This window comes from Balaenoptera borealis (assembly GCF_965194805.1).
Source record: "Balaenoptera borealis genome assembly, chromosome: 16".
Taxonomy (NCBI): domain Eukaryota; kingdom Metazoa; phylum Chordata; class Mammalia; order Artiodactyla; family Balaenopteridae; genus Balaenoptera; species Balaenoptera borealis.
In genome coordinates this window covers 40,663,924-40,688,109 of record NC_138872.1, presented here as the reverse complement: position 1 = coordinate 40,688,109, position 24,186 = coordinate 40,663,924, and the positions used below count along the sequence as shown (strand labels likewise).

General features: G+C 36.6%; 1 protein-coding gene across 9 annotated transcripts in view; it reads left to right on the top strand.

The window, feature by feature from the left end:
• Positions 1–24,186, top strand: part of TASP1 (taspase 1) — a 378,792-nt gene that overhangs the window by 54,371 nt on the left and 300,235 nt on the right. For all 9 annotated transcript variants that reach the window (XR_014235381.1, XM_082359163.1, XM_082359160.1 and 6 more), the window contains exon 7: positions 13,264–13,370. Coding sequence is in view for 8 of the 9 variants with exons in the window: in XM_082359163.1 (XP_082215289.1) it covers positions 13,264–13,370 (107 nt within the window). In the remaining variant the exon portion in view is untranslated. The remainder of the gene's footprint in view (positions 1–13,263; positions 13,371–24,186) is intronic.

Sequence of the window (24,186 nt, the reverse complement as noted above, 5' to 3'; positions counted from 1 at the left end):
CTAGGTACCAAGTGTATGAGAAGGAAGAACAAAAGTGTGACTGCAGAAGAGTTAAGACTGAAAAAACACTTATCATAACTATGACAATGGGATACATGTGCTTAATCTATGAAGAGTTTTGCCAGATTAAAAGTCACACGAATACATGTGATACCCCAATAGAAAAAGGTCAAAAGTCATAAATAGATAATATAACATAACTAATAGGGACATTCAAATTAAGATGAGTACATGTTAAATCTGTTCCCGCTCACTTGGTGAAAGAGTTAAACAATATTGTATTACTGCTGGTAAGTGTGTGGTAAAATGAACATAATACACTGTAGGTACAAATGTAGATTGGCAGAACTTTTGGAGGACAGCTAAGTAGTATAGATCAAAAGCGTTAAACCCATTCTGCTTCTCGGAACTTGTCATTAGAGATACAGGCATAGATTTATGTAGAAGGGTAGTCAGTGAGCATTATTAAGAATGTAAAAAAAATTCTATTATATATAAAATAAGCTACAAGGATATATTGTACAACACAGGGAATATAGCCAATTTTTATAGTAACTATAAATGGAGTATAACCTTTAAAAAATTGTGAAATCACTATATTGTATACCTGTGACTTATATAATATTGTACATCAACTACTTCAATAAAAAAAGGGAAAAAAAGAAAAACATAAAAAAAGATTATTAAAAAATTTGAAAAAGACTTACGTCCAACACAGAGGAACGTGAGTAAACTATCACATGGTCTTATAATGAAATGTTATGAAGTAACTGGAAATTGTTATAAAGACTGATAATGATCAAATCTAATAATGACTTAAAAAAGTGAAGAAAGAGGTTATAAATATGTATATATGTGTGTTTTATATGTCTATCTTAAAAAAGAAATCATGGCTATGTATTTATGCATAAAAAAATAGTAAAAACATATACTACTTGTTTTTTAAATTTTTATCAAGTAATCTATGAATGTAATTTAAATAATCAAATGAAAAAGTGAGGAATCATTAGCTCCAAGGAAACCAAGTTGTATAAAAAAGAGACGATTATTTATCATAGCAAGTGTCTAGTAAGGACCAGCTCTTAGTAACATTATATTCAAAATGAATTCCATACTGCTGCAAGTTGTAATATTGAGAGGCTGGAAGGAGGAGAAATGCGTGTGTGCAGGGAGGCAGGGAGTGTGAGAGTCCTGGATCCTCACCCTCGCCGCCACTAACGCTGCCTTAGAGTCTCCCCAGTGGAACTTGCTGTGGAGCTCTTATATCAGGCACACAAATCAGCTCATCTGCCAATTCCATCTTGTTTTTCCTTGGAGGCAGGCCACCTGGCAACCTGAGTCTAGAGTGGGCGCTCAGTAGGCCTGCTGTGCAGCTGTCATCTGGTCTTCACCTCCCCATCACTTTGGAATTCCCTTTTCCTCTTTCCAGTATCAAATTGTCTGTTTCCGAATGTCTTTTTTTTTTTTTTTTTCTTGTTTTACTCCCTCATTTGGTATATGTAAGGTGGGAAATCACTTTCGCCTTGGTTTCTGAAGAAATTGCTCTGTCTTCTGATTTCCAGTCTTGCTATTATGCAGTCCGCTGGCACTTTGATTCCCAGTTTTTTGTGGTGTCTTTTGCCTCTTTGGAAGGAAGTTCTTATTTCAGTGGTCTTATTACCTCAATGATAATCTTGGGATGGGTCTTTTTTTACTTATTATACTGGGTACTCTTTTGGACTCTCCATCTGGAAATCCATGTGCTTTGGGGAAATTTTAAAAAATTTGTATAATAATCTCTCGCCCTATCTCTCCTCTGTTATATTTTTCTAATTTCTTTGAATTAGATGTTGGATCTTGCACTCTAATCCCATGTATCATTTTCAAAAGTTACTTTTTCTCCTTTTAAAAATCTCTGCCTTTTGTCCTGCTTTCTGGGAAGTTTCTTCAATTTTATCTTCCAAATCTTCTACTTCTAATGAATTTATAATTTTGGTTTTCATATTTTTAATATCTAGAGATTCATCTGTGATTAATACTTTTAAAACATGGGGTTTTGTTTCATGAACTCAGTATTTTTACTCTCTCTCTTAGGATATTATGGTTTAAAACTTGTTCTTATCCACTGTTTCTGCTTCCTCTGTCTTACTTTGTGTTCGTTTCAGACCCTAATACATGTTAGCTAATTTCCTCAACTATCTAGTGACCTTCTGCAGTTTTCATATTCATGAGTGAGTTACCTAAAGACCTGTTGGCAGCTTTGTGTGTGAGGGCAGGTCTGTTTGACCTCAAGAGGGGAGGCGTTGATCATTTCTCTACACATTTTTCTTTTGGATTAGACAGAGAAATCTTCCCAGCTCTGGCAAGGTAATAGCCAGTATTCTGGTACAGAACAAGGGAAGGGGCTGGAGGTGTCACGGTGCCTTTATCAGACTTTTACGTCAAACTCAGTTTTAGGTAGAGCCCCGTACCTGCTCCCAGATGTGCTTGGTGTCTGCTAATTTGGCGCCCATCTAGTTCAGCCTCTTCACGTTTTCTGCAAGCACAAGGAGGGGATTTGGGCGTCTACATGTTCCTTATTGACATTTTCTGCCCATTCTCCTGTTTTTAGTGTCAACCTGGCTTTCAGAGACACCAGGTGCTTTCTACTTTGAGCTCTCTTGATGTTTCTTTGGCAGGAATTAGTTTACTTTGGCCGAGATTAGTTTGCTTTGTGATGTCTTGGCTAGTGGGCATTGGGGTTCATCTTCCTCTGCTCAATTAGTTACTGTTTGTCCACTTGCTTTCTATGTTCTAAAACTGTTGGTATCTCCCTTCTCATTATAATCACCCCTTGTGTATGTCAGTCTTTTCCCCCACTTAAATTTCTTTTTGGTAAAGTTTTAGTAGGGCATGGAGATGAATTCATGCATTCAGTCTGCCAATTTTACTTCAGAACATTTATATAAAAATGTGTTAGAAAATAGTACTAGATTTTTTTTCAGGATGGAAAAATTATTTTTGACTATTTTTTATACTTGTAATAAGAAAAACATATTGTGCCATAGATTTTTTTTATGACTTATGTAAACCAATCAACAAGAAATGTTCTCTGAATAAAGCGTTTGAAAGTTAAGTGATATATTCTTTTTTTTTTCAAAAAAGAATGGCTCTGACCTATGGGGAATTTAAAAGGAGAAATTATAACTATTATTTAGATTAAAAAAATTTTAAATACCATCTTATACTCAGCCATTTGTTTAATCCTCAATAGAAATAAAATGGTATGTTGGTGCTGGTTAATGATAATGTTTTATACTTGATTACCTTTTGGGGGGCATAATTTGTAGGTTTTTATTCCCCTTCAGCTTTTAGAATGTCTTTCTAAGGTTTATTCTAAGTTTATTACACATTTTCACATGTACTTACATATTTCATTCCTATATGTAGATTTGAATCTCTTTCTGGCATCTTTTCCTTCAGCCTGGAATGCTACAGATTTTCTGGTAATGTGGTAGATGTAGTGGTGAAAACTTTTCTCAGCTTTCATTATCTGAAAAACATCCTTGTTTTGCTTTTACTTTGAAAAGACATTTTTGTTGGATATAGACTTCTAGGTTGGCAGGTTTTTTCCTTTTAGCACTTTTTTTCTTTTTTTTTTATTGTGGTAAAATATTCATAACATAAAATTTACCATTTTAACAATTTTTAAGTGTATAATTCAGTGGTACTAAATACATTCATAGTGTTGATTAACCATCGCCACTATCCATTTCTATTTTTTCCTCAACCCAAGCAGAAACTCTGTACCCATTAAACAGTGATTACCCATCCCCCTCTTGCCTGTCCCTGGTAACCTTTATTCTGCTTTCTTTGTCTATGAATTTGCCTGTTCTAGGTCCCTCCTCTAAGTGGAATCACATAATATTTGTCATTTGTGTCTGGATTATTTCACTTAGCATGTTTTCATGTATGTTGTAGCATGTATCAGAATTTCCTTCTTATAGCTGAATAATATTCCATTGTATCCTTTTAGCACTTTTAAAGATGTTATTCCATTATATTCTGGATTCCATTGTTTCTGCTAGGAAGTTAGACATGATTATTATTGCTTCCTTGTGTGTAATGTGTCTTCTTTTTTCTCTGACTGTTTTTTAAAAATTGTTCTTTCTATTTGTTTTCACCTAGGTATGGTTTCCTTTGTGCTAGTTTTATTGTGCCTGTTGAATCTGAGGGTTCAGTTTTTAATCAAATTAGGAAAACTATTGGACTCTCTGCTTCATGCTCTCCCTCATCTGTTTCTAGGACTTCGATTTCACTTATATTAAAACATTTGATACTGTCATGTGTTCCTGAGGCTCTGATTTTTTTCAGTCTTTGTTCTCTGTGCTTTCTGTAGTAGTCAGGATTCTCCATAGAGACAGAACCAATAAGATACTTATCTATCATCTATCTATCTAAAGAGATATTATAAAGAATTGGCAATCATGGAGGCTGACAAGCAATTATGGAGGCTGACAAGTCCCAAGAAATGCAGGGTCAGTCAGCAAGCTGGAGACCAGGAGAACCAATGGGGTAGTTTCAACCCAAGTTCAAAGGCCTGAAAACTGGGAGGGTCAAATGTATAGTTCCAGTGTGAAGGCTGGCAGGCTTGAGACCCAGGAACAGCTAATGTTTCAGATCAAGTATGAAGGCAGGAAAAAGTTGATGTTCTAGTTGAAAGGCAGTCAGGCAAGAGGAATTTTCTCTGACTCGGGGAGAGTCTGCATTTTTGTTCTATTAAGGCCTTGAGCTGATTGGATGAGGTCCACTTACGTAGGGAGGGCAATCTGCTTTACTCCGTCTATCAATTTAAATGTAAATCTCAACCTTATCAAACATACCCTCACAGACACACCTAGAATAAAGCTTGACCAATATCTGGGCACTCTCTGGCCCAGTCAAGTTGTCAAATAAAATTAACCATCACACTTCTATTTGTTTGATTTCTGTTGAATTGGTCTTTGAGTTTATTGATCTTTCCTCCTGCAGTATCTAATTTGATATTAATCTGATGTTATGATTTAAAAAATATAAAATATTATGTTTTCAGTTTTAAAGTTTCCATTAAAAAAAAAGCCTTCATCTTTGTCTTGAAATTTCCCATGTCTTCACCCATTATATCCATTGTTGGCATATTTATCATTGTTATTTTGAAATCTTTGACTGCTAATTCTAAAATCTAGGTAACCTGTGGGTCAGTTTCTATTGATAGATTTTTTTTTTTTCTTGACCTTGGTCACACTTTCCTGTTTAGTTGCATGTCTCAATTTTTTTAAAAAAAATTACACCTTGAGCATTGTGGATGATACATTTTAGAGACTATGATTTGTTATCATCCTTTGAATGATGTTGAGTTTGTTCTAACATGTAATTAAATTATTTGCAGTTCACCTTGATATTGTCACAGCCTGGTTTTTGGCTTTGTTAAAGTGAGTCTATTTCAGTTTTTTTCTTAATCCCAGAGTTGTCTCTTAGTACTAGTTTGTGGTCTTTATTCCTGAGATATGGCCTTTCTGGGGTTTCAGTGGAAAGTCTCAAACTTTAAATTTTGTCTCTCCTACAGTGGGTATTTACTAAAACATCTGTTCACTTTTCAGCTGTTATTTTCCTCAGTGGACTTTACAGAATCTTGCATCCTGTATGAACAGTTAAGGACTCATTCAGGATTTGAGGGGACTTTTACATAGATTTTTGGGCTTCCTTTTTTGTGGATTTCTCCTTTCCAGGATTCCTCCCTTACTTTCCAGTGGCTTCAGTAGCCCCGGACTCCTTCATCTCAGGCCAATAAGACTGTAGTTTTCTACCTGAGCTCTATTTTCTGTGTATCTCACAGAGTGGGAAGTGCCTCATGGGGAAAGCTGTTTGAATTTGGATCTCACCCAGTGTGTTTCTTTTCTTTCAGTGGTTGAATCCTCTCCTATTTCTGCCAGCTTTTGGTCACTTGCCTTCAAATAGGCTTTTTTTTTTTTTTTAGTTTGAAACTTCTGCCCAGAGTTTGTAATTATTATTGGTCTGTAGGTTAGTCTCATATAAGCTATTCTTTCATTACCAGGAGCTGGAACTGATGTTTTGTAAATGTGTACTATTAACAAATATCATAATAAAAATAATATAAATTAATAAATGTATCTAACCATTGTATTTATTACTTTTTAATTGTGTGGTAGAGGAATAAGTTATCTTCTTTTTTTTTAATAAATTTATTTATTTATTTATTTTTGGCTGCGTTGGGTCTTCGTTGCTGCGTGTGGGCTTTTTCTCTAGTTGCGGCGAGTGGGGGCTACTCTTTGTTGCGGTGCGCAGGCTTCTCATTGCGGTGCCTTCTCTTGTTGCGGAACATGGGCTCTAGGCGTACGGGCTTCAGTAGTTGTGGCATGCGGGCTCAGTAGTTGTGGCGCACGGGCTTAGTTACTCCGCGGCATGTGGGATCTTCCCGGACCAGGGCTCGAACCCGTGTCCCCTGCATTGGCAGGCGGATTCTTAACCACTGTGCCACGAAGAAAGTCCAAGTTATCTTCTTAAATACTGAAGCATTCTACATAAACCTGGTCTTCCTTTTTACTTCCATTCCCAATCCCAGACTCCTGCTCAGTCTGATAACCACAGTTACTTGTTTGATTTGCTTCTCTCTGTTCCAACAGAAATGTTGGAATATATAGTATTCCAACATATATAGTTGGAAAAGAATACATAGTATTCTTTTTTTTTTTAGAATTTCACTTTTATTTATTTATTTATTTATTTATTTATTTATTTATTTATAGCTGTGTTGGGTCTTCGTTTCTGTGCGAGGGCCTTCTCTAGTTGCGGCAAGCGGGGGCCACTCTTCTTCGCGGTGCGCAGGCCTCTCACTATCGCGGCCTCTCTTGTTGCGGAGCACAGGCTCCAGAGGCGCAGGCTCAGTAGTTGTGGCTTACAGGTCCGGTTGCTCCGCGGCATGTGGGATCTTCCCAGACCAGGGCCCGAACCCGCGTCCCCTGCATTGGCAGGCGGATTCTCAACCACTGCACCACCAGGGAAGCCCCAGTATTCTTTTTTAAGTAGATAAATGGTATCATACTGTAGTATCTTTAGTAAGTTTGTAGATAAGTAGTATTATAACATGGCTTTTAAAAATATTTTTTGTAATGCAGCAAGATGTATTTTGAAATCTGTCCATGTTGATATATATAGATGAATTAATTTTTAAACTGTTGAATAGCATTTTACCATATTTATTTAGCTGTTTCTTTATTGGTAGGCATTCAGGTTGATTCTAGATTTTGCCATTAACATTGATAATTCCGTGAATATTCTTGTACACATCACTTAATATATACGTGTTCTATTGGGGTAGATAGTTGGAAGTAGAATTGCTGACTCATAGAGGATGTGCATTTACTGTTTTGCTGGCTATTGCCAGATTCCTAAGAGGTTTGCTGTCTACTTTTGAGAAGTCTGGCTTTGTATAGTTGGTGCCATTGATGACCACATAGTAGCTCAGAGCACAGACTTTAGAGGCCTTTATGTGACCAGGGGCAAGTTACCTCCAAGACACTTTTCTCATGGAGACATTGTGATTCCTTGAGGTAATGTATCAAGAATTCTTACTCCAATTTTTGGTGCATAGAAACACTCAGACGTTGACTATTAATATCATTCTCACTGTTATTAATATGTTGAATGTGAAAATGATCTTGGTGATATGATTTAATCAGAATTTAATAGGCTTAGCACTTTAGCACTGACTAATAAGATGATTTTAGTGATTGATCGTATCTGGAGTTAGGTGTAGCCGGTAGGGCAGTGGTTTTCTACTTTGGCTGCACATCAGAGTCACTGGGGAGCTTTGAAAAATTCAGAAGCCCTGGCTGCACTCAAAATCAATGAAAACAGCAACTCTGTAGATGGGACCCAGGCATCTGTAGTTTTTAAAGTTTTGTAGGTAATTTCAATGCGCATTCTGTTTTCAGAATGTCTGAGATAGAATGTGTACATTCTTTTGAATTTTTCCAGAAAATTCATTAACGTTGAAATTGAAAGGAAAGTAATTTTGTTTTCCTTTGGTAAAGGACAACCTTAAATAGTTTGTGCTACAAATTTGCTACCATCTGTTCCTTAATTTTCAGCTGTTTTATGCTTTGATTGGACCTGGGATACATCTTTAAATTAAGTAAAGAGTAGATTAAGGACGTTATTCTATTCTTTCAATTGATGGGCATGATTCCACCACAAGGAATCCTATTTTCTTCTTTTCTATTGGCTAGATTGTGTTCTTACAGTTTTTCTGCCTTTGTGTAAGGTACTTTGAAAGACAACATGATATTAAACATACTTTGTAATTGTAGAGTTTTATCATAACTGGTATATGATATATCAACACTTAATTTCATATGGCTAGTTAATATGGCCAATTATGCTGTTTCAATTTTTTTATTTTGAAGTACTTGTAAATTCACATGCAGTCCTAAGAAATACAACAGAGAGATTCTATGTGCCCTTTGCCCAGTTTCCACCAATGGGAACATCTTGCCAAACTACAGTACAATATCACATTCAGGATAGTATTGACAGTCAAGATACACAACACTTTTATCACCACAGGGATCTCTCATGTTGCCCTTTTATAGTCTCATCCACTCACCTCCAACCTTCACCCCTTCCTTGACACCTGGCAGTTACTAATCTATTCTCCATTTGTATAATTTTGTCATTTCAAAAATGTTATATAAATGGTATCATATAGGATATGAGTTTTTGGGAATTGGCTTTTTTATCACTTAGTATAATTCTCTTGAGATTCATCCAGGTGGTTGTTCTTATCAATAGCTTGTACCATCTTATTGCTAAACAGTGGATGTACCACTGTTTGTTTAATCATTTATCCATTGAAAGGCATCTGGGTTATTTCCAGTTTGGGGCTGTATTAAATAATGCTGCTATAAATAAATATTCATGTGCATTTAAAAAAATTTCGGTAAAATACACAATGTAAAATTTACCATCTTAAACATTTTTAATGGTACATTTCAGTAGCTTTAAGTATATTTACATTGTGTAACTATGACTACCATCCATCTGCAAAATCCTTTTCATCTTGAGAAACTGAAACTCTGTACTCATTAAACACTAACTCCTGTTTCCTTCCACCTGGCCCTTGGCAACCACCATTCTTAGTTCTGTCCCTATGAATTTGACTACTCTGGGTACCTCTTATAAGTGGAATCATACATTTTTTTTTTCTTTCGTGACAGGCCTATTTCACTTAGCATGATGTCCTCAAGGTTCATCCATGTTGTAGCATGCGTCAGAATTTCTTTTTAAGGCTGAATAATATTCCATTGTATGTATATACCACATTTTGTTTATCATTTATACATTGAATGGGTTGAAGCAACTTGAGTTGTTTCCAACTTTTGGCTATTACACATAATGCTGCTATGAACACAGGTCTACAAATATCTGTTTCAATTCTTTTGGGTACCCAGAAGTGAAATTGCTGGATTATATGGTAATTATGTTTTTAATTTTTTGAAGAACCACTGTACTCTTTTCCATTGCAGCTACACCATTTTAAATTCCCAGTAATAGTGCACAAAGGTTCCAATCTCTCCACACCCTCATCAACACTTGTTATTTTGTTTTTTGTTTGTTTGTTTGGTAATAGCCATCCTAATGGGTATGAGGTGGTATTTTGTGATTTCAGTTTTCTACCTAATGATTATGCTGTTGAGTATCTTTTCATGTGCGTTTTGGCCATTTGTATATCTCCTTAAATGTCTGTCTCCAAAAAGGGAGACGAGGACTAGCCTTTTAAATTCCCTGGAGGTCACTTCAGCTGGAGGGAGAGGCGTTGCAACAATGGCTGTCTGCCTCTGAGTCTGTACCTCTGTGACCAGAACCAGCAATCAGAGCACAGATTCTGGTATTTGGAGGAGAGGGTCTTTATTACCCACCCTGACTCTCACAAGCTATGTGCAAGCTGCTCTAGGAGTGTATGCCCAGCTGCCTGCCGCAGGGTTGGGGATGGAGTGTGGGGAGGCTACTGTGCGAAGAGCTGAAGTTGACCCAGATTAACCACAGTTTACAATGAAGCTTTCCCCTGGAAACCTTCCTCTTTAATAGACTCCAGAGTTGTATAATACTTACATTAGACAGATTCTAGCAGGCCAGTTGTTGTCTAGGTGGGGAGCCAGATTCCTGGTGCTTCTTACTCTGCCATCTTCCCTCTAGCTCCAACTTATTAATTTTGTATCAGACTATTCTGATTCAACGTTATTAGTCCTATCTGTAACTATTTGCATATACTTTAAAATTTAAAAAGATGCCATTTATCATTTACCTTTGCATATGATGTCTTTTGCCTTGTAGACATTTTAAATTTTATGTGGTTTTATCAATGAACCATCCTTTTGATGGATTCTGGCTTTGATAACATTCAATGTAAAATATTCTACTTTAATGTTACAACAAGTAAAAATAAAAAATAAAGTCTCACTCAAAAAAGACTGATATAAAAAGACTGGTATTTATGTCTACTGTGTGATGGCTTAATCTTTTTGGACTTCTTTTTTTAGATTTTATATGTTTAAATCATTAATACTTATAAGGTTTCAGTTTTGTGTGTAGCGTGTGGTAGGAATTTAATTTGTGTTTTTTTCCCCAAATAGGTAATGTATTGTGCCAAGAAAGTTTACTGAATAACATATAGATTTCCCACTGGTATGAAAAAGCAGTGTTATTCTCAAATTCTATTAGGATATACATGAGTTTGTTTCTAAACTTGTTGGTCAGTTCCATACTTTTTTTTTGTCCATTACTACACTATTGTTCTTAGACTTTGTCTTGAGGGCAACTCTGGTTCCTTTTCCACCTAATTTTCCTAACATATTTGTTTTTCCTTATTTAAAATTTTCTTGATTAATCTTAAAGGTAATATGTTAGAGTATCTTTGTTATTTTCCCACTGTTATTTTGATTAATTACATCAATGTGGGGAAAATTAATATTCACTTAAAAACACTGTGACACTTTAATTATTGTTTTACTGCAGTCAATTTTCATTTAGATTTGCCTGCACATATATTCTTTTCTTTGCACTTAATTCCCCACCCCTCTCCCCTACCTTTTTTTTTTCTTTTTTGTCTTTGAGCTTTCACTTTGTATTATTTTGCCTGTTACTGAAGAACACCCTTTAATATTTTCATTAGTACAGGTCTTGCTGGTGATGAGTTTGCTCATTCTTGTTCACCTGAAACTATTTTTATTTCACCTTCATTTTTGAAGGTTAATTTTACTGGATATACTGTTCTGGGTGAGCAGATATTTCCTTTCAGTGCATTGAAGATAACCACCTTGCCTAAATGCACTTGGGATTGGGGTAGAGGGTAGGGGTGGACTTGCTTGGTTCTAGCTCACCCTTCCTGTGGGGATGTTGGCCCTTTCACTCCCTAGCTTGCTGTGGGAAGTGTCTCCTATGAAACTCCCGCCTTTAATGGGCTCTGGGTTTGACTTATGCCTCTCCTTGATGCCACGGAATCAAATTCAAGTGCGCAAGTGTTGGCAAATGCTCACAGTGCAATAATAATAGCTTTAGTCTTCAGTTTACCCTCAGAAAAGCTCGATACTTTTTATAAGGTTTTTAATGCTTTTAAGGTGGTATTTTTCATATTTTATCCAATATTTTTGATAATATTTGGTGGGAGAATTGCTCTTAAGAATTTAGTCTGCCATTATCAGAAGACTTTGGTAATCTTTTCAGTTTTATATTCCAGTTTGTAATTTCTCTTGTCAGCTGAATCTAATTGTTTAAATCTGTATATCAAGTCTTAAAATTCCAGTTATTGTATTTTTTATTTTTAGAAGTTCTGTTTGGTTCTTCTTCAAGTCTGCCTGGGAATGTTATCATCTTTTCTTCCTTAGTTATATTTTCAATATCTTTTTTTTATGTCTGTGAGCATAAACATGTTTTATATTCTATATATGATTATACTAGTATCTGAGGTCTTTGCCGGTTGGATTATACTTTCTGATGTTTGGCTGACTTTTATTTTTTCATTCTTGGTGATTTATTTCTCATTCCTTTTATGAACTGTTTTTTTAACTATGGGCTCATATTAATTGGAACATGGGAATTCTTTGAGGTCTGGGTGAGTTAAGGTGGGTTTTTCCAGGGAGTATTTGCATTTGCATTTAATGGGTTTTTGAAGCATTACCTCACCAAGATCATTTTTGGTTTTTTGTGTTTTTCAGGCCACATAGGTAATACAAATTCTCCTAATTCTGCCTGAACTTTTAAATATTTTTTTATACTTTAATGTTATATAGATATGTATTTTGTTCTTATAATTCTAATTGTTCTTCAAGAGCAGCCCCCGCCCCATCCCACCTTGTGCGCGCATGCGCACACACATGTGCGTACACACATCCACACACACCCCGACAAAACAGAGCTCCCCTTCCCAAACCAGCCAAGTGTAACAGGACTTTTCTTCTCTTACGTTTATAGCCAAGGCTGTGACTTACAAGTTTCCTGATTCTTTGCATATTACGGCATTTTCTAGTTTTCCCTTTCATTGGGCATATTACCCTTTGGAGTTCCCCCCTTTTTTTTTTTTTTTCTTTAGTTTTAATTTATTTATTTATGGCTCTGTTGGGTGGGTCTTCGTTTCTGTGCGAGGGCTTTCTCCAGCTGCGGCAAGCGGGGGCCACTCTTCTTCGCGGTGCACAGGCCTCTCACTATCGCGGCCTCTCCTGTTGCGGAGCACAGGCTCCAGACGCGCAGGCTCAGTAATTGTGGCTCACGGGCCCAGTTGCTCCGCGGCACGTGGGATCCCCCCAGACCAGGGCTCGAACCCGTGTCCCCTGCATTGGCAGGCAGACTCTCAACCACTGCGCCACCAGGGAAGCCCCGAGTTCCCCCTTTTTATGTGGGTGGTCTCCAATACGTTTTCTCCTGCTGCATTGTCCCAAGTCTCAGCTCTTGTCTCTTATGCACAGAGACCTTCAAAACCAGAGCTGGCCATGGCATGCATTAGCAGACACTCCTGGAGAGCATCTACCTTCAGAGCTCACTTGTCTCTCTGGATTTGACCTTTTTCTTAATTTTTTTTACTTTAGGTTATTTTTCTTATTCCCTCGCACCTCAGTGTACACTGAAAAGACTTTATAAAACCCTTTATCCAACATTCTCAAGGATTTTGTCCTGAGAAGGCTCTTCAGGATATCTCATCTGCCCCATTGCCCTAATATTTTTCAAATGTTATTTTTAATGTTTCTTTTATAGGATTCAGTTTAGCTGCATTTAAAAGAAACAAGAGGAAACTAGAGCTGGCAGAAAGGGTGGAAACAGATTTCATTCAACTAAAGAAAAGAAGACAATCAAGTGAAAAGGTCAGGAGGTGTTTGAAATATTAATAATTAATGTATCATAATGATATATTTAGTCTGCATTTAGGTATATAAGCCTCAGAATAGTACAACCCAGTAGAAATATAATGCATGCCACATATGTACTTTTTAAGTTTTCCAGTAGCTGCATTTTAAAAAATTAAAAGAAACAGGTGAAATTAATTTTAAGACTTATTAAACCAGTGAATCTAAAATATCGCTTCAAAAATGTGATGAATGAAAAAAAATTACTAGTGAGCTAGTCTATTTTTTTTTTTTGTATTAAGTCTTCCAAAAGCAGTGTGTATTTTACACTTACAGCACGTCTCAATTATGACATTAAATTTTCATTGGAAATACGGTCTGTATCTATATACCATAAAGTTAACAGTTGAAAAAGTAGGTTTACATAACAAGTTACATAACAAACATACTTAAGACTTCCCAGAAATTGAATTGAAACTCTGTTTTAAAATTAAAAGTTTATTAAAATGTAATAACATTAAAAATTTAGCCTCTCATCTGTCCTCACCACAGTTTAAGTGCTCAGTAGCTCCATGTGGCTCATGGCTGCTGTTTTGGTCCTTGCAACTCTGGATGAACATGGCTGTTTAGGGGATAGAGTGTTATAAGGAAATGTATATATTGGATTCACGTAGGTTTTTTTGTACATTCTAATTACATGTCTCTGTTTCTTGTTCTTATATTTTCTTTGTTTGCATTTCATGCACTTGTGTGCCATCATGAGTCTGCGTGTGGCATTTCTTAGGTGTTTTGGGGGATAGAAAAATTAAAAACCATAACATTCATGCTCAAACTATGGCTTAGAGGTCCGTTAGCACACAGTTCATGATGGAGTTCTCATGTCACATCGTCATTTGATATAACTTGGCATCTCGTTAATATTCTTCATTGATTAGTCCTATAATTGCTTATGTACTGGCTAATGCTTTCCGTCATAGCTATATATGGTTTATTCACCTATGAATGCATACTAAATCTTCTCTCATGGTGATAGATATTTTTCCAGTATGTTGCCACATGGGACAATTAATCAAACATTTTGGTCCAAACCTTTTTATTTTTCTGCCAGAGAAGAGTAGAAATTTAGGAGGAAAATGAACAAATGAGTAGGTAGACCTTGGTGAAAGTGGCTAGTAGTGTGGTTCTGTTTCTTCGGTTTTTGCATCCCATGTGATGTCTGAGTAAGCAAATTTAGGACTTCTGTTCTTTTAAAAAACTGATAAAATTTGCATACAGTGAGCAATTTAATCATTTTTATAAATATATATATATACCCATGTAACCCATTTACCTATCAAGATGTAGAACATATCTGGTTCTTTTGTACTTCCTTTCAGCCATTCTCTACCCTTTATAGGTAACCACTGCTCTGAGTTTTATCACCATAGATGTTTTGTGTTGCTCTTGAACTTTATATAATTGGAATCATACAGAATGTACTCTTTTCTAGTTGGTTTCTTTCACAAAATGTTTTGAGACAGTGTGTCACAGGTTTATTCTTTTTTATTACTGAATAATATTCCCATTTACTGTAAGTTGTTTATCCATTCTCCTATTGATGGACATTTGGTTCATTTCCAGGTTTGTACTTTATGAATAAAGCTGCTATGAACATTCTTACACAGGTCTTTTTTTCAGGAACATCAGTTTAGGGTTTTTATGCATAGAAATATCAGTTGACCTCATAGAGAATATCTTAAGCTGGTCTTATTCAGAAGATTCATTTTTTTATTCAGAAATTATTTACTAAGCAGCTACTCTTGGTGCTGAGCTGGGTAGTAAGAAAACAGTGGTGAACAGGATGGAGGTAATTCCTGCTCTAATGAAATTTTACATTTTAGTGTCTAGAGACAGAAACATATAAACGTACAATCAAGTAAGATAATTACCATGTTTGATAACTGATATAAAGGAAAAAAAAAAGCATAAGATGATATGATACAAAGTAACTTGGATATGAGAGATGGAGGGGAGACTCAAAAGAGGACTCCTTTAGTTAGGATGATCAACAGAGACCTCTCTGAGGGTGTAACATTTGAGGCGACATCTGAAAAATATGAAGTGAGTTTTATGAGAAGTCAGTGGAATAGTGTTCCAGGAAAAATGAACTGCATGTGCAGTGGCCCTGGTGGGGACTTGGCATATCAGAGGAATGGAGAAGAGGGGCATTGTGCCTAAAGCAGGGTGGGCAGGAGGAGGATGGTATGATCTGAAGCTGGAGAGGAAGGTAGATGCCGGCTCCTTGAGGAGTTTCCACTTTTGTTTCATGAATAATGAGTTATTGTAAAAGCAGAGAAGCAATACTGCCTTATTCACATTTTACAGAGTTCTTTCTGGCTGCTACATGGAGAACAGGGGGAGGCAAAAACAGAAGTGAGGAGATTAGTTACAAAGTTATTACAGTTGGGAGATGGTGCCACATGGACTGTGGATGTTAGGGATGGAGATGGAGAGAAGTGAATATATCCAGGATATATTATAAGGGCTCCTAGAAAGACAGGAATTACTGACGCCTTATAGAGAGGGGATTTAAAAGTTTTAGTTTAGTCATAGTGTATTGCCATTTACTAAGGTGGGGCAGGGAGCTGGAGTAAGTATGGCTTCAAGGTGATGGAGGTGGGAAGTGGAAATCAAGAACTTTCTTAGTCCATGTTCCCTTAATGAACTCAGATTAACCAGTGCTTTTCATTTTCACGATAAAACATATTATCTGATGCCAAGGCACCCTAAACATGCAAAGGTAATAGACCACTTTTAGTGTGCTATGTTCCTCTACTCCTTTCAGTTGAATTTTGTGCCACCAAGAGCTTCATTATGCTCATTGTTTTTTATCATTTTATCCTTTATCATAATTCATCGTCTCTCATAAAGTGATGAATATTGAGCTTAAAAAGAGAGTTGTCTGCTTGCAAACTGAGAGAGTTGTTTGTTTGAAAACTAACTTGAAAAAGCAGAGTGGGTCTATAAAAAGTTGCTGTAGAGTTAAGTATGGGCAAACCAGCTGTAAAAGATTGAGAAAAATCGTAAAAATCTAGAAGCTCTGTGCATTCAGATTGTATTGTGTTGTTAGTGTATTTATATTCTTGTTCTACTTTTAGATAAAATAAAACTTGAAATCATAGGACAGTCCAGGGTGTTATAGGAAGATGATATGGAACATTTGTATGTAGGCTCACATTCAGAGAAAGTCTTACATGAAAAGATTGGCTAGCGAATGAATGAATTGGTTTTGTGTTTTAAATAAAAAGGAAATATTTACAGTATGTGTCCTTCTTTATGATTCTGTCCTTCACCCAGAGAATATTCAATTTGTGAAAAATTTAAACAACCACTTATCAACCTGGTTAAGAGGATTTGCAATAAAAAGCTGGATGTGGCAGCAGGAAAGATTAACTGTGGAGTTGGTTATATGCATCTGAAGCTTAGGGGTAGGTCAGGAGGGAGATTCCCATTTGACAATCATTGGCATCAAAAGGAATATGAATCCACGTGGCCAGATGAGCTCACTTAGTAGTAGTGAGTGAAGATAGAGGTCTGAAAACTGAACCCTGGGCCAGGCCAACATGTCTACGTTGGGAGGAGGAGAAACCAGCAAAAGAGAAAGATGGAGCAGCCAGTGGGGCAGAGGGGCCACCAGGAGAGTGTCTGGGAAGCAGAGAGGAGCGTTCAAAGTCAGGCATCACCTGGGTCAAGTGCTGCTGACAAAACAGGTAGGAGGACAGAGGACTGGCCACTGGACTCGGCACCTGGAGACTTTGGACCTGGATGAGGACAGTTTCCACGACGTGGTGGATTGTAGAGCAGGTGGAGTGGGTCCATCAGGGAGAACAGGGTGGAGATAATTCTTTTGAGAAGTTTTGCTGTGGAGTGGGGAGAGAGAGGTGGGGAGATGGGGTCAAGACACTGTACCACTGTCAGTTACCTTCTGTGAATTCACTCAGTAATTTCACCTAGGAAGGCTCAGTTTCCTTATCTTTAACTGAAAATAGGGATATTCTGCTCCCGTAGCAGGGCTGTTAGGAGGAACAGATGTGTTAATGGATGTTCAAGTGTTTGGTGACTGTCACTGACTGAGACACCATCGTTTTTGCCTTTGCCATTGTTTGCCTTCATCTCAGCCAAAAAAGAAGGGAAACTGCTACTCTGGGTGGAATCTTGTAATGGAGAAAGGGAGGGTGGTAATGGAGGTCACTAGTAGTGGGTGGAGAGGTGGAATTCAGGCATGATTCAAATGGAGTATTTTAGACCCCTGAAATGACAGGAGAATATTTTTAGTATTCAGAATATATGAACTTTAATGTGTACAAAGCACTGTGTTTGACTAGGACCCAGCTTCTGCCTTTAGGGAAGGATGCGGGCCACAGGCTTTGTTGTGCAGATGTTTGCTGTATAACCTTGGCAAAGGTAATAAAAATGCTTCGAGAAAGAAAAGACCACCAGATAAGGAGCCAATGGCGCAGAAAATTATAATTTTTGAGAGGAAGTGTAGCAGTTTTTTGGAGATGTGACAGGAAAGGACAAATAGCTATTTTCTAAATCAACCTGTATTTAGTTTATTTCTCCCTGTCCTGTGTGTATAGTTTCAGCATAGTTCTGGTTAGCCAGCATTGACTAAAGCCTGGAACTACTGTGTGTTGTGGCTACATAAAAGAAGCTGTGAGTTGGGTATATAAATATAATAAAAAGAATAGAGTTTTTGGTAACTTTCCTAATGTTCAGTTTTTTGTTACTCAGTGCTGAAGGAGATAAATATTGTCTTGAAAGGAGTATACAGTAGAATAAATCTTTTAAAGCCTGAAAATAAAATAAATAAACTTAGCAACTTTTGTTGCGTTGATATTTCTCGTTTTTCTTAAAAAAGTAATTGATTGTCCAGACATTATCACAGTACTAATAGAAATCAGAATTAAAGCAAGAAGAATATTTAATCAGCTTGCTACCTCAATTAATTAGGGTATTTCTGTTTTTCTTCGTCTTTGACCATTTACATTTGACTTAGTTTAAAATAAGAATGGTTAATTAATGGAATGCTTTTGGCTGCAAACAACAGAAAACCTGATGGCGACTTAGGAAATGCATATTTTTCCCCCTGCTCCCTGGCCCTCTGCCTCATAATAAAAAATTCTGGAGGTGGGTGGTTGCAAGCATTCATTAGCTTGGGTTTCCAATGATGCTGGAGCCAACATATCTGGGATTTCTCTTGGGCCTTTTCTCTCATGCCTTTTGTCTTATGGATGGAATATGGCTCCTATAATTTTAGGTGTCACATCTGCATTCAAGGTGAGAAGAAGGTGAGACCATGGAGGGTGTGGGCGGGGAGACTAGTGCCAGATGTGTCTGTCACTTTTTTATCTGGGATGCAAAAGTTGTCCAGAATCTCTCTCAATAGATTTCTCTTTAGTTGTTTTTTTGGGGGGCAGTGGACAAGGGGCACAGTTTGGTCACATGGCTATTCCCAGTTGCAAAGGAGCCTAGGAAATTAAGTGGATTTTCCTCATTACTATCTCATAGCTCATGACTTGCTGCTAGACACATTGTCTTCCCCCCAAAAATTAGTTGTTTTGTTGTCAAAGGAAGCGGAGGAGAGTGGTTATTAAGGAGGTAATCTACAGTGTGTAGCGTAAATGGAGAACTTTTTTTTATCGTCTTCTTCTGCACAATTAATATGTCCCTTGTTGCTACAAACCAGTAGTGGGTTAAGCAGCTAATCTCCCCATAAATCAAATAAAACACATTTTATCCTCACTTTCAGAATACATGGGTTTTAAGATACAATATTAAAAAATAAGGAATAAATTCTGAGTAACTGTCTATTCTTAATAATTGACATCTCTGTTTCATCCATGCTTTTTTGGTGTGACTTAGAGGGAAGACATACTGGAGAACGAAAAGATTATTATTTACCTGTAGTGCTGTGTAATATAAAAGTAGTAGTTGTTTATGCTCTGTTCCACTCCCCTATCTGGGTAGACCCAACTGTTCTGGATTTTTCTTTACTTCTTTCTTTCCCTTGCTGTGTATAGATAGTACACACTTTGCATGGTAGTGCTGGACCATAAAAATGACTGTGCAAACCGGAACTGTGCAAAGGGATCTTAATGGCAAAAAAGTACACTTTTTCCATGACCTTTAAACATTTTTGTCAAAACATTAAAAACTCTTTTACTGGTGGTTATAAATGTGTAGAGAAACAAACAAAAAAGTAATTAAAATGAATATTTATTTAGTACACTAATTTAAAACATCAGAATTAAAGTAGGTTTTTTCTCTCTAAAAAACCCTTTATCAATAGTAGTTTGAACAGTGCTTGCTTTCCTGTCATGTAAGTTATGATATGGAGTGAGCATCTGTTTATGTCATGGTGACTCGTCAAACTCTTTTTAATTTTGCATCAGCTTTCAACATTCTATCCTTTGCTCTTTCCATGTTGTACGGTATCTCTCAGCTTTCCTTTCATGTCATCTTTTTTGTCAGTGTCACTTCTTCTGGGACATCTTCATCCTTTTGTCTTCACTAAGTTCCTCTGACTGCAGATCTTGAGCCTCTTGAATGGTGGCAGTGTTGAAAATTCCCACAGTCAGTTATTTCTTCCATAACGTCACTTATTTTTTACTAGAATTGCACTTCCAACATTATCACTTTTTGTTTCTTTGCTTCACTTTCATCTTAGTTGGCTAGTGCCCTATTTTGATTATCGATATTTGTAAAATGTCATGTGGATTTATCACTGGGAGACAAGGAGGTAACACAACTACACACTTAGCTGTCTGTGCACGGTGACCCATCCGTGACAGATGTTGAGTGAAACGACATGATTGGTCACTGATCATGATGGGCATCTAACGTTTACATAGTTTACATAGTGATCTTTGAACTAAAGACCGAGTAGTGAAGTTTATACTTTATGCAATTACTCACAGCTACTATACCATGTAATTGAAGTTTGGACCAGGCTGTTGAGTGACTGGTATTATTTAACTGAGCTGTGGTAACTGACGTTTGTCTGTGTCAGAGCTAGGCAAATCGAGAACTGTGTTTGTGAAAAGGAATGGTGCGGTTCAGCATGCTCCTCTGTCCTTTGTAGTTCCCACACATGGGCATCTGCATTCTCCCCTGACAGGATTGCCACAGACTCTCATTGTTGTTAGAATATTTATCAATAATTCTTGTGGTGTACGTGATGAAGTGATGACACGTTTTAAGTTTATCTTTTGTTTTGATACAAAAAGTAAAAGATAGTTGTGTTAGTATTAAGCATTTTTGAAAAAGAAAACTTTCTTTTGGAATGAAGTGCTAATAAACTCATCGGCCAATTGAGGTTCTTAGCTCGTGCTACAGAACTGACTGAATTGTTACATAACCTTGTTATATAACAGAAAGAGTTGCTACAAAGAGGAGATACTTTGGGAAAACAAACAGACCCAATGCACAGGATAATCTAGATTTCATAAATACCAGTTTCAAACAGCTAGCCCTGGATATTACTAGAAGGGACTCTTTTATTTTTAGAGTATTAAAAGAGGTTGGGGGTATTGTTTGATCTCGGCATTTTTGATGTTTCAAGCCTTTTTTTTCCTTTTCATTTTTCACAAGCATATTGTCGAAATAGTTTCCATGTCTTTTTCTTTAATAACAGAGTTTACAGTTGGATGTACATGAAATTCTTTGCCTTCTCTCACCACTTTTATGAAGTAATTTAAGTTTTCAATTAATTTCATTGGTTTTTAGGTAAAGCAGTACTTGTATAGGGTGGTGAAATGAAAGATAATTAGACTTTTCCATTGTGTGAATCTTTCATTCTTCAATTTCTAATGAACAAGTTTAGAAAATCTTGCAATGCTTTATACAGTGTTGTGTGTTGAAAACCACTCTAAAGAGATTCTACAACTTTTAATTTTGTGTTCTTTAGCCACCACATAGGGACATCAAATTGGCCACATGTTTCAGAAGGAAAATGTTGGGCCTTGCGTTGTGTGCTTCACATAAATGTATTCTATTCTTTTGAAGTATATTGTGGGTAACATTTTTCCCTTTTATCCACCATCTTGAAATTATTATATAAACGCTTAACTGTATCATACTAAATCACTGTTATTTTTTGGGTGAGAGGTAGGTTAAGATCAAAGGAAATAAATGCACAAAAAACAACATGTTTTCATCAGATTGTTCTATTTGTACTTGTGTACATTTTGTGTATTATATGTGCAGAGGAAGGAGTAATTAGTCTTTTATAGACATTTTCTTGATCTGGAGTCTTTCCGTGTTTCTCAAAAAGATGGTTAAAGCATAGGTATATGAGTAAACAGAAGTAAGAAACTTCTTTGCCTTCTCTTTTACATAAAGAAATATACTTTATATATTTGTGGGTATTTTCTTTTTAATAAAACTGTAAATTCATCCTGTGGAGTGATTATCTTCCATTTGAAATTATTTCTTTGAATTGTAAGTAATATGTTAAAAATTATATTTTCCTGTCCTAAGACTATCTTGATTACTGATTAAGCCTATAAGACTTAACATGTAAATCAGTAGGTCAGTAACTTAAATACTTATATTACTAGATTACCACCACCTCATGCATTTATGTAGGTTATACAGTCTGATGACCATTATTCCTTTGCAATATAATTTGATGGAGTTTGTTTATTTGTTTATTTATTTATTTATTTTTCCATTTTCTTAAATCACTTTTTATTTTAATTAATTAATTAAAGTGAAAGCAAGTTTATTTAGAGAGATACACGTTCGATAGGCAGAAGGCAGACTCTTTTTAAACCTCTTTTTCAACTTGGAAGTTGGTCTTTTTTTTTTTTTGATTTGAATTTTATTTAATTTATTTTTTTTATACAGCAGGTTCTTATTAGTTATCTATTTTATACATATTTGTGTATATATGTCAATCCCAATCTCCCAATTCATTCCCCCGCCACCATGGGGTTTCTTTAAATGTCTATGTCAATTCATCAGTTATCCAAATCCAGAACTTTCAACCCCTGATAGCTGGACAGTTGCAGTATTTTTTTTTTTTTTTTCCTTCTGTTTCAGAAAAAGTTTCTAAGTTCTCATATAAAGATTCAATAGCTAGTAGGTTGGATTTCTTCCCGAGTCTTCCTTAAACCCTTACGAAGCTATGCCTTAAATTTATACTGAGTTTTAAAGTTATAAGTGAGATAAGAGTGAGGCAAGAAATCTGTTAACAGACCTTAACTGCTGTTTTTATTTTGTAAGGGAAGTAACCTGTGGTTTTCCAGACTTGTTATAGGTTGACATCATATGTTCAGACTTGTAAATCCTCCCTCCACTTTTACTATTCATCAGCTCTGTAGAGCCTCCTCTAAATTTTGGTGTTTAACAGAATCAATGGAGGGGAAAAAAGAGCATTCCTTCGTTATCATTGGGATAATCTCAGCTGATCTTGTATATAATGTGCAAATCACCATATTATAGCTTTCCTAAAAGGAAGTGTCTCCAGTGAATGGAATTTCATTGGAGCTACAGATAGAAGTCTTCCTGTCTGGGAATTGGCTCAGACCATGATGTTAAGAGCATCAGATTCTAAGTCAGAACTTTTAAATATGTCCTCGTATGATATCACCATGTACTAATGACCTGAGTTGACCCATCACAGATGTAGTGGTGTTGACACATGTGTAGCTAATAAGGCCAGCAGAGTAGACCAATACATGAGAAGACAAATGTGTATACACACACACACACACACACACACGGATCAATAACAAGGATGTTTTAAGATCAGAAGATAAGACCCACTGCTTAATTAGGTTGAAGGAAAACTGTCTGGAGTTTTCAAAGGCCTGATTGGCCCACCTCTTCCATAATCAGCCTAGAACATTTTGAATAAAAAGTCAGATGCCAGAAACTATTCAGAATTCAAGACCTGGGCTGGGATTACTTGAGGAGCGGAGGAAGTAGGGCAGGCTGAAATGGGGTACAGTAGACCAGGATTTCTAGTCTAGGTTTGCTGTTAACTAGTCCAGAGACCTTGGGCAAACATGGAGTCTCTCTAGACTTCAGTTTCCTCAGCAGTAAAGTCAGCATGCTGGATCAAGTGATTACCATCATTCTTTCCAGCTTGATAATTCTCTAATATATTATCATTGGCAGCATGGAGTTTGTCCAAACCTCTTGATCCTCTCATGGAGAGATCCTTTATTTTAGTGTATGCTAAACCTGGCCGGCCATTATCTTCATCTGGGTAGTTGTAAAATTCGATTTTTAGGCTCTACTCTCAATATACTGATGAACATCTGCAGGGGTGTGTGAGGTATTGGGCCAGCATTTGAGACTCATTGCTTTTTCTGCCTAATGTGTCACAGTGGGCCTAGAAAAGCACCTGCTTAGTAATCGTTGCTTAAATGAACATAGAACGTTCTAGAGGAGTTAGTACTTATATACATGATTGCATTCAGTTAATAACTTCATGTCCAGTCTTATTCATTTAGCTCTCCCGAAGGTACCATAGAGCTCTTTTCGCCTTTCTCCTTATTCCAGAATTTGTCTCCAGGTCATTGTCATTTTCCACAGGTACCTGACACAGTGCCCACTTCATGAAACTGTGTTTGAATGGATGAATCTAAGTTTTAATTACCACCCCCCTCTCCAGGCCCTGAACTGTTCCAGTTGCTTATTATACATTTCATGTTATACCTTAGCTCAGCATGTCTAGAATCAAGCTTCACCACTGTCTCCTGGATGACTGCAGTAGCATCGCAACCGTCTGCTCTTGCCTTTCCAGTCAGTTCTATACCCAGCATTTGTGGAATCATTTAAAAGT